The 17,843-nt window shown below is 43.9% G+C and overlaps 1 protein-coding gene across 2 annotated transcripts in view; it reads left to right on the top strand.

The window, feature by feature from the left end:
* The first annotated feature begins 119 nt into the window (after nucleotides 1–119).
* LOC106562313 (voltage-gated potassium channel KCNC1) overlaps nucleotides 120–17,843 on the top strand; it is a 47,054-nt gene continuing 29,330 nt past the window's right edge. For both annotated transcript variants that reach the window (XM_045689224.2, XM_045689223.2), the window contains exon 1: nucleotides 120–1,179. In XM_045689224.2, coding sequence (XP_045545180.1) covers nucleotides 643–1,179 — 537 coding nt within the window. In that variant the 5' untranslated portion in view covers nucleotides 120–642. The remainder of the gene's footprint in view (nucleotides 1,180–17,843) is intronic.

The raw sequence follows: 17,843 nt of genomic DNA, 5'->3' as shown, positions 1-17,843 counted from the left end.
GAATATAAAGAAAGAAAAGGGACTAGGGAGTGCAAGAGCCTTGTCTCAAAGACAGTGGGAGGGGGATGATGAGAGAGAGAGAGAGAGAGAGAGGAGAGGAGGAGGGAGTGTGAGGAGTGTGCACTCAGAGAGACTGGTGCTGTCCGTTCAGCACCACAGCCCTCATCTTTCGTTGAATGCCACACGGGGTGTACGTTTCCCTAATTAAAAGACGGCGTGGATTTGGAACTAGGTTTTCATTATATGGAGTCATAGCCTACACACATTTTTCATCAACGCTTTTCGGAAGGGTTTTCGTCTTTGGTTTTGTGATGTAGCTTAACCATGAACATTTAGATTTTTTCCCATCCTGTTTCTGGGGCAGGTACAGGCTGTTTCTTGCTTTAGCCCACCTTGCAACTATATCAAACATCCGTTGAGGCATTGCTTTCTTTTGTATTATTAAAAGTTGGGATTTTTCTGAATGCTTGAGTGGAGCCTGTGCTTTTTTGCAGGCTGAACAAAAGAAGTCGGGAAGAAATCTGCTTTCTCTTTTCCTCTTTCAACTCGAGTTCATGTGTCGGCCAGATCTCACTGCGTTGCCACGCACATATTTTGCAATATAATGCCTGGAACCTGCTCGAGACATGCCTAAGCGACGCAATGGGCCAAGGCGACGAGAACGATCGTATTGTGATTAACGTGGGAGGTATCAGACACCAGACCTACCGTAGCACCCTTCGCACATTACCGGGCACCCGGTTAGCTTGGCTCGCCGAGCCCGATGCCCACAGTCACTTTGACTATGATCCCAAGATTGAAGAATTTTTCTTTGACCGGCACCCGGGTGTGTTTGCCCACATCCTCAATTACTATAGGACCGGGAAGTTGCACTGCCCTGCAGATGTTTGCGGCCCGTTGTACGAGGAGGAGTTGGCGTTCTGGGGTATCGATGAGACTGACGTGGAACCATGTTGTTGGATGACTTATCGGCAACATCGAGAGGCAGAGGAGGCATTGGATAGTTTTGGGGGTGGGCCCCCCGAGAATTCAGAGGAGGATGGGGATGAGGAAACGCTGGGAATGATCAATAGGTTGGCTCTTGATGGACCAGATGCCAAATCCGGGGGGCATTGGCGACGTTGGCAGCGTTTGCTTTGGGCACTTTTCGAGGATCCCTATTCTTCTAAATATGCAAGGGTAAGTAAGGGTTGGAATCAGTCATCTTGAGTCAATAAAAGTTTAGATAGTCCTACTAATGGCCTAAAAAAACAATGCTTTACAATCTCTCTCTCTCTCCCTCCGTGCCCGCGCGCTCGTGCATGTGTGTGTGTGTGTGTGTGTGTGAAAGAGAGATATTTGCTTTAACATAGTTCCTTTCACGCTCATCCAACGTTCACCCAATAAAAATTGGGTTCATAGTATCTTAGTAATAGGGCTCGTGAAAATTAATTGGGATTTTAAGCTTAAAGTTGAAATCTGAAGTTGGTACATACATTTTTAGACTTTAAATTAATGACATATACCCATTGATTATTGAATAATATAACTTACAAATTCCTGATTAGCTTAGTTGAACTGTCGTAGCCATCAGAACCCAAAATATAAGCTTGTTTTACTTAATTGTTAAACAAGTCAATTGTAAACAAACGCTGTATTGTCTCTAAAATGTTGATATCAGGAATATTCAGAACTTGCATTTATAGCCTTGTCTGTGAATTTGAAAGTGGTTACATTTCTCCAGCCCCATCTCTCAGCTGTTTACCAGAACAGTGGTGGGGTAAAGGCTTTGTAATTGTTTGAACCACAGATTTCCCCTTTAATGGGTCCATCGCCGCACACGAACGTATCGCAAAGTGATGATGCACTGCGCTCACTCTCTGAGATGTGCATTCTGGGCGTCTTGTCGCATTGATCGACTGCCTCCTTAGTTCAGCTGTGCAACATGCAGCCACCCTGCTTTCAGTCCATGTGAGGTCTTATGAATTACCTCACGAGGACTAGATAAAATAAAACTTAGAATGAGAGTTTAATTGTTTATATGCCCCTCACCGTTTTTAATGAGGACCAGGATGTGTGGGGGAGTTAAGACATGCACTTGGCTCTTTCCTAAGCTGGAACAGAACGGTGATCAAGAAGATTAATATTTGTGATGGTCAATCGTTACATTGCCTGTTTGGAGCTGTCCATGTTCTGTCGGCTTGTAGCTGTATTTAGAAACAAATTATTAGCTTTGCCTGAACTTTCTGTCTCTTCTCCTTGTAAATGAACTTAGCTTTGAACAACAACGCCTATCACACCTGGTATTCCCATCCCCAATTCATTTTAGTTTCACTTGAAAACAATTCAAAAGTAGTCTCTTACTGACCCAACGGGATCCTGACCCACTGACCTGAGACAGCTGTGAGGAGATGCAGGGATCAGAAATCTATCCTCCCTAGCTCAGCACAGGATACAACATGTTAGAGTATAACATCTTCAGAATGCATCTATCATCAATCAACTGGTCAATCAATCAATATGCATTATGCAGCATATATGTTATGTTTTGGTTAGTTATTGGTCCCCTTGCTGTTCCTAGGAGACTGAACAGTTTGCAAATTACGTAAGTGCAAGCAATAGCCTCTGCTTTGGCTCTGGCAATTTCCATAAATGCTTAGATCAATGTGTATAAGTGCATCTGCTTACTCGTTTAGACTGGAGCATACTGGCTTGACTCCATCTTTTGCACCTCTCATTTCTCCTGAGGGGCAGTGATTACAATAGTGCAGGGTTGAGTAACAGTATATTCTTCCCTCTCTCTTCCACTAGCTAAGTGTATTGTCTACACTCTGGTTCTCTCATATAGCCTCCTTCCCATTGTCTCATTCTCTTTACCTGTTTCTCATTCTCAGTTGTCGTGTCTTTGGCTATGCCGGATTAAGTGATATGACATGTTATTCTATAAAATCCTTTCTCTGTAATTAATATTACCTGATTAAGCTAATCATGTAAATGTAATTAACTAGAAAGTCGGTGTTACGTTCGTCGTAAGAAGGAGACCAAGGTGCAGCGTGGTAAGCATACATCTTACTTTTATTTGATGAACACCGATAAAACAAAGAAAATACAAAACGAACGTAAAGTTCTGCAGGCTTCACAGCAGCAATACAAAAACAAGATCCCACAATCACAGTTGGGAAAAAGGGCTGCCTAAGTATGATCCCCAATCAGAGACAACGATAAACAGCTGCCTCTGATTGGGAACCATACTAGGCCAACAAAGAAATAGCAACATAGATATGCCCACAAAAGTCACACCCTGACCTAACAAAATAGAGAATAAAAAAGTCTCTCTAAGGTCAGGGCATGACATTCGGGGCACCACGAAAGAGTGTTTATAGAGCTGTTATCTTCCGAATAAACTCTTAAAGACCTAGTAATATTTTACATCAATAGCAGTCAATATTAATCATCACCTTATTCCAGTCTAATCTGAAAGTTGTAAATTATTGGTTATCTTCACGAACCCTGGCTAACAAGTTGAATCAGCAATACAAACTTTGGTTTAACTATTTATTTACTAAATAATCACACAGAATTACATATACACAGAATGCAAATTATGTCATACAGAAAACGACCCTGGTGGACGGAGCCGACATGACGGCTGGTTACACAAAGGAAAGGGGGTTGGGTTTGAGTGAAAGAGCAGGAGAGACTGCAGAACAAAGGGAGAAACTATGCTATCGTAAATACAGTATCTTATGCATTCTAAATTACCGCCCATTTGGAAAAGGAAAATGCAATAAATATTTTCTCTGAGCTGCGCTTCGGTAGGTTGGTCGTGGATGCTGGCCGTGTTGCCCAACAGAGATCTTCCTGTCCTCGGAAGAATGTCTCTGGTGGTAAATTGAATACTTTGTAGTATCGTTGTTGTGTGTTAGACTGGATCCGTCGTCCGTCCTTTCCTAGCCCACGTTTACAGTGGCCGCTGCTAACTCTACGGCTAGGAGGTATCACTTCGGTAGTGAATAAGAGTTCAAAGTTCATACCATTCGCAACCAAAGCTCACGCTGAGGTTGGCTTACTTCTGTAGTTGACATGTTAGTCCTTTTAACGTGGAACCGTCGTCCTCAGAACAGCTTATTATCTGAATCCTTCTGATATCGGACCGTCGCCCTAATGTACCCGGAACAGCTTATTATCTGAGTGTCACGCCCTGACCATAGAGAGCCCTTGGTTCTCTATGGTGTAGTAGGTCAGGGCGTGACTAGGGGGTGTTCTAGTTCAATATTTCTATGTTGGTGTTTTGTATGGTTCCCAATTAGAGGCAGCTGGTAATCGTTGCCTCTAATTGGAGATCATATTTAGGTAGCCATTTTTCCCACCTGTGTTTGTGGGATATTGTTTGTATTGGTGCTTGTGTCACCACGTAGTCACGGTGTGTTGCGTGTTTATTGTTTTGGTTAAAGAAGTTTCACTTTAAATAAATATGTGGAACTCAACAAACGCTGCGCCTTGATCCGTCTCTTACAACAACCGTGACACTGAGTCCTTTTAACGTGAGGCTGCAGGCCTCGCATACTCGGAACAGAAAGTTATATTTTCGAAAAGGGCTATATATAGGAGGGGAGAGAAGGGCGTGTTTCATAGTTTATAACCAATGTCTCTTCACGTGGGCGGGCCACTGAGTGAGCATAGCTCTAACCTTATGAAAACCCAATTCTCTCATTTGGAAGCTAAAATTCCATTTCATCTTTTCACAAATAGTTTCATATTTAAACATTTAAATTGCACAACATTTCCATGTGAATCTGATAACTATAAGGTGTGGACTTTCCACGATACAGTTTATGTCATCCTATCATTAATAAGAATGTCTCAGATGACAACCGAACTGACATTCATTAAGTACCAACGCATATTTTCAACTGGTTGGATAACCGAAATATGGTTCCTTCCCCCGCACCTTTTGATGTTCCCCAACTCTCTATGTTTAACAAAGGCTTTTCAAGAATCCTTCACTAGAGTCAAGAGAGGAAAGGGAGAAAGGTATTTATGGGGGGGTCATAAACCTTACCGACAGGCCAACATCATGACACAGTCTTTCATTGTGACGGTAAATCGTTGAGTTACTATGAATGACCATGTACTGGTGCCTTAGCAACTGGCGATCACATGAACCATAGAGACCATGCAGTGTACACAGACACACCATAGGGCCTTCACAGAGCATTGTGAGAGCAAAACGTGAAGCTACAGTTGTAGGATCTTCATTTGATCCCTTATGTTGCTGCGAATGCACCACAGGAAATGTAGTTAAGCTTTGTGATTTACATAAATTCACTGAAAACCCACACTAACACACGGTTACATTAACAGCATTGCACTCTTCATGTAGCCTAAATTTGGTCAGCTAATAGCCTAACGACCGATCAAGCAACATTATGGAGTAAACGTTTAAATCCTGTTGCAGCAAGATTATTTTGCTGTGACAATCCTTTCTTTACTGATGAATTATGTGAGATGAACTAGCCAGGGAGTCGATTAGTTGTTATTAAATCCTCATTAGGCCCAGTTTTGGTCAGCAGGGGCAAACGTAACACTGATCTCAGAGGAAGAACATATTGACCATCCGTCCTTATCTTTTGCTCCAGTAACGTTGGTTTCCTCCTATGTAAATAATAGAAGGTAGAAAGGAAAGAATCACATTTTTATATCCCCTTTGTTGGTGCTGGGAGACAAGGAGGACCTCATTATCACCTTTCTTAATAAACACCCAACCTCATCTGGGTGACAAGGAGGACCTCATTATCACCTTTCTTAATAAAGTCCCAATCTCACCTGGGTGACAAGAAGGGCCTCATTATCACCTTTCTTAATAAACACCCAACCTCACCTCTGCCTCCTCATACACCCTCCTGCCCTGCTGGCAGACATGCTGCGCTTCCACTCTATATCCCACTTGACATGCAGAATTAATACTTAGGTATTACATGGTGATTAATGCAGTGGTGATGTAAGTAAATGCAGTTACATGCAGTACCTGTGTATGTGAAGCAGGTGTGTCTTGTATAACTACATTTCTGTGTAGTGGTACTCATGTTGCTTTCAGATATGGCTCACATACTCCCAGTGAGCACTATAGGAATTTTTTATTTAACTAGTCAAGTCAGTTAAGAACAAATTCTTATTTACAATGACGACCTAGGAACAGTGGGTTAACTGCCTTGTTCAGAACGACAGATTTTTACCTTGTCAGCTCGGGGATTCAATCTATCAACCTTTTGGTTACTGGCCCAACGCTCTAACCACTTGGCTACCTGCCGTCCCATTAAATGAACCTGCCTTTAGTTTGGAAGGCAATCTGAGGGAATTTAGACTGACCATAATTCAGACACGTGTCTACAACTACTTGTCGTCCTACTTATGAAAGGGGTCATTGAGGCATCTTGTGCCCTTGGACTGTTGATGACTTGGCCCTTACTGCCTGGATTTGCGAGAGGGCAAGTCGTTAGATTAGTTTATTGATCAATCTAATCGCTGCTCATGTAAGGATGTAAATAAATACTTAAATAAAATGTGTTTAAATGGTGAGGATGATGAGAAATGACTTTGTGCAGCTGGGAAAGAAGGAAGAGCATGACTGAATGCAGTTTGGTGGGGTTTTGGGACAGGTAGGGTAGATCTGGGTTTGTTTAGGTTAGAAGTGGAAGAGGGAACTGCTGGATGGGAATGGGTAGGAGGTTTCTTTTCACTCAGCCATGGCTGTGGGTTGTAATGTTTCACTCCACGTCACATAAGAAACACAGCAGTGAGTTTATGTCGAGGGAGAGCTTTGAAATCAATATCATGCTTTTAAAGTGGACATGTCAGCTTTAACGTGAGGAGCCTACTGACCATACAGACACCCTGCCAGCTACCATGACCTTCAGCTATCTGGGAGGAAACTGCTCTTGTCAAGTCCTCCTCTTGTTCACCATCCAAAGGACACAGGGACAACTCAATTTTCCGACTCAATCTTTTTTATTTTTAGTTTGCCTTCAGTTGATTGGTCTGTCCAGTAATTTAGCCAGTAAATTAGCCAGTAAATTAGCCAGTAAATTAGGTTGTAAACCTTTAAAGACAGAACAAAAAGTTACCATCTTAATTAAACATTTTAATGAACTTAAATTAGTTTAAACATTTAAATAACATTCTAAATAACTAAGATGAATTAACCATTTAAGCCTTTTACCATTGGCGTCTTTGGACTGAACCTGTGAGTGAACTTGGAGTTTTCCCTCCAAATCAGTGAAAATGATTGATCAGGTGACAAGCAGCCGGTTTGCTGCTGCTGGTGCACTCTGGGAAGTGTAGTTCTTTGACTCACTCCTGATATTCAGCTCAACACCTCCCACTTGAACTCCTGTTTTTTTTCAAATCCAGAGAGGTCACAAGCCCTTCACACCTCTGTTTGTTCTTCAATGGGTAGTAGAATGACAAGGCGTCTGACATCTCTATGAAGAATTGTGCCTGGGATTTTGGTTTGAAGCCTCTTCGTTCTTTCACCGTTTGCTCTTGTGGGCCCTTTTTTGCTGTTTGACTTTGTGATGTGAACAGGATAGCTGGGAAAAGTCTTCACAAGCACATCTCTAACAATGCCTTTGCTGTCAGCATTGACACCAACCACTCTAGCCAGCTTGTACTGTCCTCTTAGCGCGTTTTGGTCAGCCAACCAGACCACATCTCCAACAGCAACATTTCGCTTTTTGGTGTGCCATTTGTTCCTTATGAACAGATTAGGTCCAGCCAATTGGCTCCACTTCTTCCAGAAATGGCTTACTTCTGCTTGAATATGTTTAAGTCTTTTGTAAGGGTAGCCATCAAACTGGAAATCTCCAGGGTCTCCCTTTGGATTGGTACGTCCTAAAAGCAGAGAATTCGGGGTGATGTACTCTACACAGTCTTCTCTGCTTTGAGTTCTTGCATCGATGGGTCTCTCATTAGCAAGGTTGGCTGCCATGAAGAGAAAAGTTTAGAATTCTCCCCACGTAAAACCACCATCTCCACCAAGGTTCCTCAACCCCCGCTTCACTACTTTGACAGCTGCCTCTGTGGCACCATTCCTATGGGGAGAGTCTGCAGGGTGGATCTTCCATGACCATTCTGTACCATGCTTGGCAGCTGTGTCTTCAAGTTCAGACTTATTTTGTTGGTTAAAGAATTTTTGAAGTGCGGGTTTGGCTCCCACAAAGTTTGTGCCAGGGTCTGACCCAAAGTTTTCTGGGGTGTCCTCTCAGTGAAGTGAACCTTTGATAGGCTAGCAGGAATCCTTCAGATGACATGTCACTCACCACTTCAGTGTGTATGGCTCGGGAAGCCATGCAGCAGAAGACTATTCCCCATACTTTGAGTCTAGTTCTCTTCTTGACCTCATCTTTCACTTCATAAGGGCCGAACAGGTCCATGGCGGTGAATTCAAAAGGTGGGCCTGTTCGCTCTAGAGGCAGGTCAGCCATGATTTGTTGACACTGTTTTGCCTTGTTTTTCCTGCAGACCACACAGCTGTCAACCATTTTCTTGGCAAGTCTACGGCGTTTTATTACCCAGGCTTTCTTCCTCATCCGGAGAAGGGTTCCCGCCACTCCCTCGTGGTTTGCTTTGTGGGATTCTTGTGCCAGCAGTGTAGACACCCATGCTTCAAAGGGTAAAACTGGCACTGCTGTCTTATCTTCGTTGAATGTCTGAATTCTGCCTCCACATCTTTGTACACTGTCAGTCTGCTTAGATTTGTGTCTGAAAAATCTGTACCTTCTGGAGCTGCGAGAAAAAGGTCTTTGAGTGCATCTTCATGTTCTTTGACAGTCGGCACAGCTTGCTTGGGTGATCTTACCTCTTTGCCTGTTTAGGGGCCCGGCCCTTCCTCTTCAGCCACTGCTTGGCTGCTAGACAAACCCAGGCAACGACTCTCACCAGTTTGGACAGGCTACTGAATCTTCTTACTTCCACAAGATCTTTAACCCAACCAGTGGGCTTCCTTCTAAGAAGAGTTGGGTTCACCACAGGTATTCCCTCTTGAGTTTCACTCTTTGGACTTTCCTGAGTGCCTTGTAGGTCTTCTTTCTGCTGACTACTTCTCGCTTCAGCTCTTGTCAATGCACCTGAGAATGCCTTCCTCTGGAGCTTGTTTACACTCTCCCTGGCATGAGCTGCAACCTCTCCAGCTGATTTTATAGGCCACTCCTCCACTGGCCACTTTAGGAACTCTGGTCCCTCTTGCCATGTGGAATTCTCCTTCAAATCTTCAGGAGCACCCCCTCTTGTTATGATGTCAGCTATGTTTAGATCCCCACGAATCCACCACCAGTCTTGCACTTGTCCAGCCTTCTGGATTTCACCCACTCTGTTTGCAAAGAAGGTTTTGTACCCATAACTGACTCTTTGAATGGCTCCCAAGACCGTTTGACTGTCAAGTAGATGGAACCATCTCTCGATCTTCATTCGAGCATGCTTTTCCACATACTTCCTGATCCTGGCTGCGAAGACAGCACCACAGATCTCAGCTTTTACAGCGTCTCCCTTCTGATCCAGGGGTGTCAGCTTGGCTTTTGATTCAACAAATCGAACTTTAGTGCCTTGACTTGTCTCCCATCTTAAGTACATCACAGCTCCATAGGTTTTATCACTTCCGTCAGAGAATGTGATGCCCCACGGTTTCCCTTCCCAGCCAGCTGGTGTGAGGCTCCTGTGGAATTTCACCTCTCCAAGCTGCACATATTCTTCAAAAAGCTGGATGGCTTCTTCCCTGAGGCTTTCTGAGAGAGGTTGGTCCCAGGTTTCTTGGGTTAGTTTCCCACCCCCTCCCTCTTGGAATGCTTTTTGAACAATAATTGCTCCCTTCTGTTTGGCAGGTGTAACTAAGCCAATTGGGTCATACAGTCCAGCCGCTTGGCTTAAGAGGGCCCTCCTAGTCAGTGGGTTAGGTGTCTCAGTGCTCACCTCCTCCTTGAGAAGATTTTTCACAACTCTCATCTTCTTTTTCCTTTTTGAAAAGTTAACTGAGGTTAACATGTAGAGCTTGTCTTCATCCATTCGGTAGCCGATACCCAAGGCTTTGTTGTCTTCATCCCTCATTTGATTTGGAAGAATTAAGGTTTTACTTTGTGCCTTTGATAGACCCTCCACCTCCATTCCTTGCCTCCCACTTTGCCCTGACCGGACCCATGGTTTGAGGAAGAACCCTCCAGCTTTCAAGATCTCTTCTACATTTGCTGTGATTTTCTCAAGTTTATCCAGGTCATTTTGGGAGGTTAAGAGGTCATCCACATAACTGTCCTCTTCAATGACTCTGCACTCATCCTCCAAGTGAAGAAAGTTGGGCAGGCGTGCTGTTTCCCTCATAGCCAACTGAGCAATGCAACCAGCAGGTCTGTCCCCAATGTTGACTCTGGTTATTGCATATTCACTTATCTCTTCAACTGGGCTGTCCTTCCAGAGGAACCTGTGAAGATGCATCTCACGCTCCTCCAGCCATACAGAGTTGTACATCTTTTTGATGTCTCCTAGAGATGTATACGTCCCCTCTCTGAACCTCAGCAAGACAGCTCTTATAGGGTTGAGAACGTCTGGTCCCTTCAGAAGAAGATCATTCATACTCACGCCTTTGTATTTCTGGCTACTATTCCATACAATACGAACCGGTGTTGTTACCGAATGAGGGTTTGGTGCAACCAGGTGGCTTACGTACCACACTGGTCCATTCCACTCGTCCATGATTTTGTTGGTGAGTTTTATGGCTGCGCCTCGCTCGACCATTTCATGGATTTGGGTAGCATATGCAACTTTCCAGTCTGGCTCTCTGCTTAGTTGTTTTTCCATCCTTAAGAAACAAGCCTGGACTGCACTTTTCTTATTCGGGAGAGAGGCTGGATCTACCGTCCAAGGATACTTTACATCCCAATATGGAGCCGATGTGTGAGCATCCCCCTTCTCGTAGGTGAGGCCTCCTTTAATGATCTCCAGTTCCCTCTCCTCTGCCAGGGTCATTTATTTTCCTCCCGGTGGACAGTTTCCACATCGGCATCCTCCACATCTTGGCTCACATGCAGCTCCGATGCTGTCCCAGTGCCACCACTCAAGGAACTCACGGTTACTGGCAGCTGTAAATTTGGTCAGAGTCACATCCTCCTGCTGTAGCTGGGCTGTGTCAGTTGTTGGACTTGTGATTTCTTGATATTTGACAGCTGCTGTCCTCATGGAGCGAGCAAAGTGTGTTTTGGACTCATATAGTGCAACCTCCACTTCTTCAAATAAGTCGGGATGTGCTCCACCCCCTGTTTTCCCCAATGGACCCTCCCACAAGACGAGGTCTCCCATGATTTTTACCCTCTGGGGAGCGAGTCTTCCCTCTCGGTGGCTAATGAGAAGTTCGACTTCTTCTGGCCTTTCCAATTCTGTAAGTTTGACTTCTGGGAAGAATTTTTTCAACTTCTCAGGTTCAATTACTTGATGCACTTTGGCGATTTCATCCAAGCCGTAGCAGACCCTTTCATGAGCTCTCTCTGTCCCTTTAGGTGTCTTGACTCTGACTTTGAGGAGATACCTTAGTGTGTTCACTTTAATGGTCATACCACCAACCCTATGAACAACTAAAGTTATCTTCTCATGTCTTAACCTCAGTCTTTCAGCAGCCTTATGGGTAATGTAGTTTGTGTCTGAAGCAAGGTCAATTAAAGTCCCAATCTTCTGCACTGCGTTCGCCGTGACTTGCATCAACATCATGATGACAGGAAGTTCAGTGAGCCCATTTCTCTGCAGTAGCTCAGACTGGCCTGAAGCATCGAGTGTCACTGCGGTTTTGTTGGTGTTGGTGAAAGCCTTTCTGCATCGATCTACCATTTCCTGGGAAAGTTCAGACAAGATCTTCTCTTGTTCCTCCGTTAGCTTGCTTTCACCTTTGCCGTCTCTTCCACTCTTTCTCTCTTCCCCTCTTTTGACTTCTCCTTTTGGGCAGAGGAAAAAAATGGTGGTCTGGGGCACCACCTTCCCTTTTACAGTCTTTGTTTCTGCATAGGAAAGTGTCTCTGCAGTATCCATCTTCATCATGGCATCCGAGACATTTTCTGCATGCTCCCAGCTTTCTTAATACAGTTTTCTTTTCAGGTAGCTTAAGTCTTTTGAACTTTCTACAGAGGAAGATCTTGTTGTTGTGCCCACTATCACCACATACACCACATACATCATCAAGCTCTTCTTTCCTTGTGGTTTTTGTTGAGGCAATCTTTCTGTCATACTTCTTGTCCAAACGATCCGATTTTTCCACCTTCTCCTCAGTTCTGAGCTGTTCGAGTCTCTCCAGTATTCCTTCTTGACTTTTCAGGAACTTCAAGAGCATGACAAAGTGGTTGTCTGATGTGACAGCGTTTCTGGGTTCAACCATGAACATAACCCAGTCTCTTTTAATGAAGTCAGGCAACTTGCTTTCAATGGATCTAATTACCAGTGGGTTATTTATGGCTCCAGAGTTTCCTAACTCTGTGAGATCTACTAGAGCCTTCTCCACTGACTGTATGAGATCAATGACCTTTCTTGGTTGGTTCCCTTTCACATGTGGCATCTTCTCCAGCACTTCCAGGATTTCCACTATGATGGTTGACTTGTTGCCATACCTGTTCTCCAGGACTCTGAACATGTCATCGGCAGTGGTGTAGGTTGAAAGTCTGAGGTCTTTTGAGATTTTGTCATCCACACTCTCCAGGAGTTGAATTTTCTTAACTTCAGTTGATCCGGATGGCTCTCCCTGCTTTTGCAGGCTTTCCCAGTCTTTCCTCCATCTGTGATATTCTCTCCTGCTTCCATTGAAGATAGGTAGAGAGATTGGCTTGATTCTCACTATTGGTGTGGATGTTGCCGGTTGGGGTAGTAGTTTCACTCCTGTGCCTCGCTCATTGGTCGTCCGTACAGTGGCAAATTCAGGTCTTCTTAACTCAAACCTGTAGTAGAATGCTCTTACGTCCATGACTCTTCCATCTAATTCGTCCTTTAACCTCTATGGGCGTCCCACCTACGTAACAGCCACTTGCAGCCTGTGGCGCGATTTTCAAAACCTTAAAAATCCTATTACTTCAATTTCTCAAACATATGACTATTTTACAGCTATTTAAAGACAAGACTCTCGTTAACCTAACCACACTGTCCGATTTCAAAAAGGCTTTACAACGAAAGCAAAACATTAGATTACGTCAGCAGAGTACCAAGCCAGAAATAATCAGACACCCATTTTTCAAGCCAGCATATAATGTCACCAAAACCCAGAAGACAGCTAAATGCAGCACTCACCTTTGATGATCTTCATCAGATGACAACCCTAGGACATTATGTTATACAATACATGCATGTTTTGTTCAATCAAGTTCATATTTATATCAAAAACCAGCTTTTTACATTAGCATGTGACATTCAGAACTAGCAAACTTCCGGGGAATTCGCTAACATTTTACTAAATTACTCACGATAAACGTTCACAAAAAGCATAACAATTATTTTAAGAATTATAGATACAGACCTCCTCTATGCACTCGATATGTCCGATTTTAAAATAGCTTTTTGGTGAAAGCACATTTTGCAATATTCTAAGTACATAGCCCAGGCATCACGGGCTCGCTATTTAGACACCCGGCAAGTTTAGCACTCACCATAATCATATTTACTATTATAAAAGTTTGATTACCTTTTGTTGTCTTCGTCAGAATGCACACCCAGGACTGCTACTTCAATAACAAATGTTGGTTTGGTCCAAAATAATCCATCGTTATATCCGAATAGCGGCGTTTTGTTCGTGCGTTCCAGACACTATCCGAAATGGTAAAGAAGTGTCGCGCGCATGGCGCAATTCGTGACAATAAAATTCTAAATATTCCATTACCGTACTTTGAAGCATGTCAACCGCTGTTTAAAATCAATTTTTACGCCATTTTTCTCGTAGAAAAGCGATAATATTCCGACAGGGAATCTCCTTTTCGGCAAACAGAGGAAAAAAATCACAAAGGCGGGGGCGGTCGGGCCACGCGCATAAGCCCAGAGTCCCTTGATCAGCCACTTGAGAAAGGTGATAATGTGTTTCAGCCTGGGGCTGGAATGACGACATTCTGTTTTTTCCCGGGCTCTGAGCGCCTATGGAAGACGTGGGAAGTGTCACGTTAGAGCAGAGATCCTTAGTAAAAGATAGAGATGGAAAAGAAGTTGAAGAAATGGTCAGACAGGCCACTTCCTGTAAAGGAATCTCTCAGGTTTTGACCTGCCATTTGAGTTCTGTTATACTCACAGACACCATTCAAACAGTTTTAGAAACTTTAGGGTGTTTTCTATCCATATGTAATAAGTATATGCATATTCTAGTTACTGGGTAGGAGTGGTAACCAGATTAAATCGGGTATGTTTTTTATCCAGCCGTGTCAATACTGCCCCCTAGCCCTAACAGGTTAATTCTACAGGGATCCATCGCTCCCATGATGACATTGCTGAGATGGCCTCTTTTATCCTCTTGTCCAAGAGAGCGAGGTGCACTTCATAGCCCTCTAAATTGGCACTTTCCACTGGTACATAAGCCGCTTTATCATTGGCTTTTTCTGCTTCCAGGATTGCCACAAGAAGTTCACTCCTTCCATACCTCGACCACAGGTTTGTTTGAACAATGTCTCTTATTTCCGCCAACTTTGTTTCACCTTCATTTACAGATCTATCAATGTCAGCCTCTTGCTGTTCATTAAGACCTGGTTCCTCATCCTCAGTCATGTCAGCCTCCAGTCCAATCCTGTAGTCATCGTTGGCATCGAGCATCTTTCTGAAACAATCTGAAAGCTTAGCGAATTCCTCCTTTAACTCCACTTGAAGCATGCTGCTTGCTCCTCTTGAAATGAAGTTGGCTTGTCTGGTGAAGCTGCTTTTTGCAGTGGTCCTCTCCTTTTTGAGCTGCTGGACCGACTTCCCCAGGACATCTTCCGCCATCTTGACTTCCTCTGCGTCAACAGCTTATTTCTGGATCTGAATCCGTTTATCCTCAGGGCCAGGCCGCTCCGCGTGGTTTACAACTGTCAAGTCCTCCTCTTGTTCACCATCCAAAGGACACAGGGACAACTCAATTTTCCGACTCAATCTTTTTCATTTTTAGTTTGTTGATTGGTCTGTCCAGTAATTTAGCCAGTAAATTAGCCAGTAAATTAGCCAGTAAATTAGGTTGTAAACCTTTAAAGACAGAACAAAAAGTTACCATGTTAATTAAACATTTTAATGAACTTAAATTAGTTTAAACATTTAAATAACATTCTAAATAACTAAGATGAATTAACCATTTAAGCCTTTTACCATTGGCGTCTTTGGACTGAACCTGTGAGTGAACTTGGAGTTTTCCCTCTGAAGTTTGTTCTTCTGAATGACTGACGCCATTCATGCCTTCACAGGTGCTCCAAATCAGTGAAAATGATTGATCAGGTGACAAGCAGCCGGTTTGCTGCTGCTGGTGCACTCTGGGAAGTGTAGTTCTTTGACTCACTCCTGATATTCAGCTCAACAGCTCTTGAGTTTAGAATGAGATCCAGTCTACTTAAAATGAATGAGAAAAGTGCACCTACATGGAAAGTATCTATACGTCTACGTAATCACCCTAGAGAGACAGTGTGGCTGGGACGGCAGCTTCTAACCTCACAGAGTGAGTAACAGATCCAGGCTGAACTGAACATAGCAAGGCTGGTTGCTCCTTTGGGGGCTGGAACGATTAGCGTTAATTAGGCCGCAGAAGCAGAGTTGGGCACAGACCCTGGTAATTAATGGAGAGAGTGAGGGAGGCATCCTATTACACAAGAGACATGCTGCATGGCTAACCTTGCCGCATTTGAACCGGAAGTCATCTAGGTTTTAAGGAGATCCACACGGAGACCGGCTCGTCTGGAGGGCTGGGGCCGAGATAGATGGACATATTGTTTTATCAAACAACACCAGCTCTTAGTCTACCATGTGGCATGCTGTAGTACATTGAGGTTCACATTTGTAACTGTATGAACACACATCATGCACATGTAGGTGAGCATGTGCATGATACACATCGACACAGTCCAACTCCAATAGGGAAATGCACAAACCAATCAAAAGCTGGTCACTGAGATATCTAACGCAGCTCTTGCTCCCAAAAGAAGTGGAGCAGGACACCCCTTAAAAAGCAGTGGGGTTCGTCCCTGTGCTCCTGTATAATTAATATCCCATGCAGAGAGGAATGCTAAAAGCACTCAAACTGGTGCAAATATAGAGTCAGAATACAGGCCTCTCACGCCACCATTACACTGCCAAACAGAGATGAAAGTTAGACTCACTTGTTCTGCCTTCATCTACAAGATAACACTGGCTCCAACAACCTTTACTCTGAACATACACCCAACAGTCATCTGACAAATCCTAAACACCAAAACGATTTGATCTTCATGACCTGCAAAACCACAAGATTTTCTGTCTTTCCAGTTTCGGCCTGAATGGTCTGGCATGGTGAGGGAGTGTTTATTCAGTTTATTCATCACTTTTGTCCGTTAGCTATACATGCTGGCATAGCCATTACCTCAGCCAGACCATACCATCTGACATGGGGGTGTCACTCAGATTTATCCCACTGAAGATATAACCCATATAAGACTGTTTTTTAAATGTTGAGCCCTCCCTGTTGACATACTTGACCTACTTAAGGGCAACCCAGTTTTCACAGAAAACACTCATGTGTGGCTCTCAAATATCACTATGATTATTGAATGAAATACATGTCTTTCAATAGCTTAGTCTCAATGAAAAGAAAATAGATTAAAACTACAGTGATTTAGCTGTTTTGATTGAGATTGTTTTTCATTTGAATGTTAAGTCAAAGTGAATGTGTTTCTTGCTCCGTGCTAATTGGTGGACCAGAAATGGACAGAGACATTAGGGACAGCAGGCAGGGTGACAGCATGATTATGGACGAGGAGGGAAGTAAGGCTTCACTGAGGGAAGCAGGGATATCCTCAGAACGCTGTCAACAATGTGACTAGAGGCTTTTCAACGGCTCGTCATGTTTTTATCTGACATTAGGCTTATTATGTCAGAATTCCCTCAGATTCATCTGATGTTTACTCACATGTTCATAAGTGTATTTATATTAAGTGTGTGTGTGACTTAAATATGAAATAACCAAGATAGCCACACAGTATACTGTACAGCAGGATGCAACTCCCACAACAATATCACAGGGCATGTTTGTGGACAATAACACACACCTACTGTACGTAGTCACTTGCTATTGGTATGTGTGGCCAAGGTGATTACTGATGGATATAGGCCTGTTTGCTCCAAGACCTCTCCATCACGGTTCACAACTCCACGGTGTCTCCCTCCCAGAGTGCAAAGAGCCATGACGTGACCCTGGACAACAACCTGTTGTTCTCTGCAAACATCAAAGCAGTGACTCGCTCCTGCAGGTTCCTACTTTACAACATCCGTAGAGTACGAGCCTACCTCAGACAGGAAGCGGGCACAGGTCCTAATCCAGGCACTTGTCATCTCCCATCTGGACTATTGCAACTCAATGTTGGATGGGCTCCCTGATGTGCCATCAAACCCCTACAACTTATCCAGAACACTGCAGCCCGCCAGGTTTTCAACCTTCCCAAGTTATCCAATGTCACCCTACTCCTCCGCACACTCTACTGGCTTCCAGTCAAAGCTCGTATACACTAGAAGACCATGGTACTTGCCTACAGAGCAGCAAGAGGAACTGCCCTTCCCTTCCTTCCGGCTGTGCTCAAACCCTACACCACAACCCGAGCACTCCGTTCTGCCACATCAGGGCTCTTGGCCCTCCTACCCCTACGGGAGGGCAGCTCCCGCTC

The sequence above is a fragment of the Salmo salar genome, chromosome 11 (assembly GCF_965601325.2).
Source record: "Salmo salar chromosome 11, fSalSal1, whole genome shotgun sequence".
NCBI classification, from domain to species: Eukaryota; Metazoa; Chordata; class Actinopteri; order Salmoniformes; family Salmonidae; genus Salmo; species Salmo salar.
This window is presented reverse-complemented; position numbering and strand designations above follow the sequence as displayed.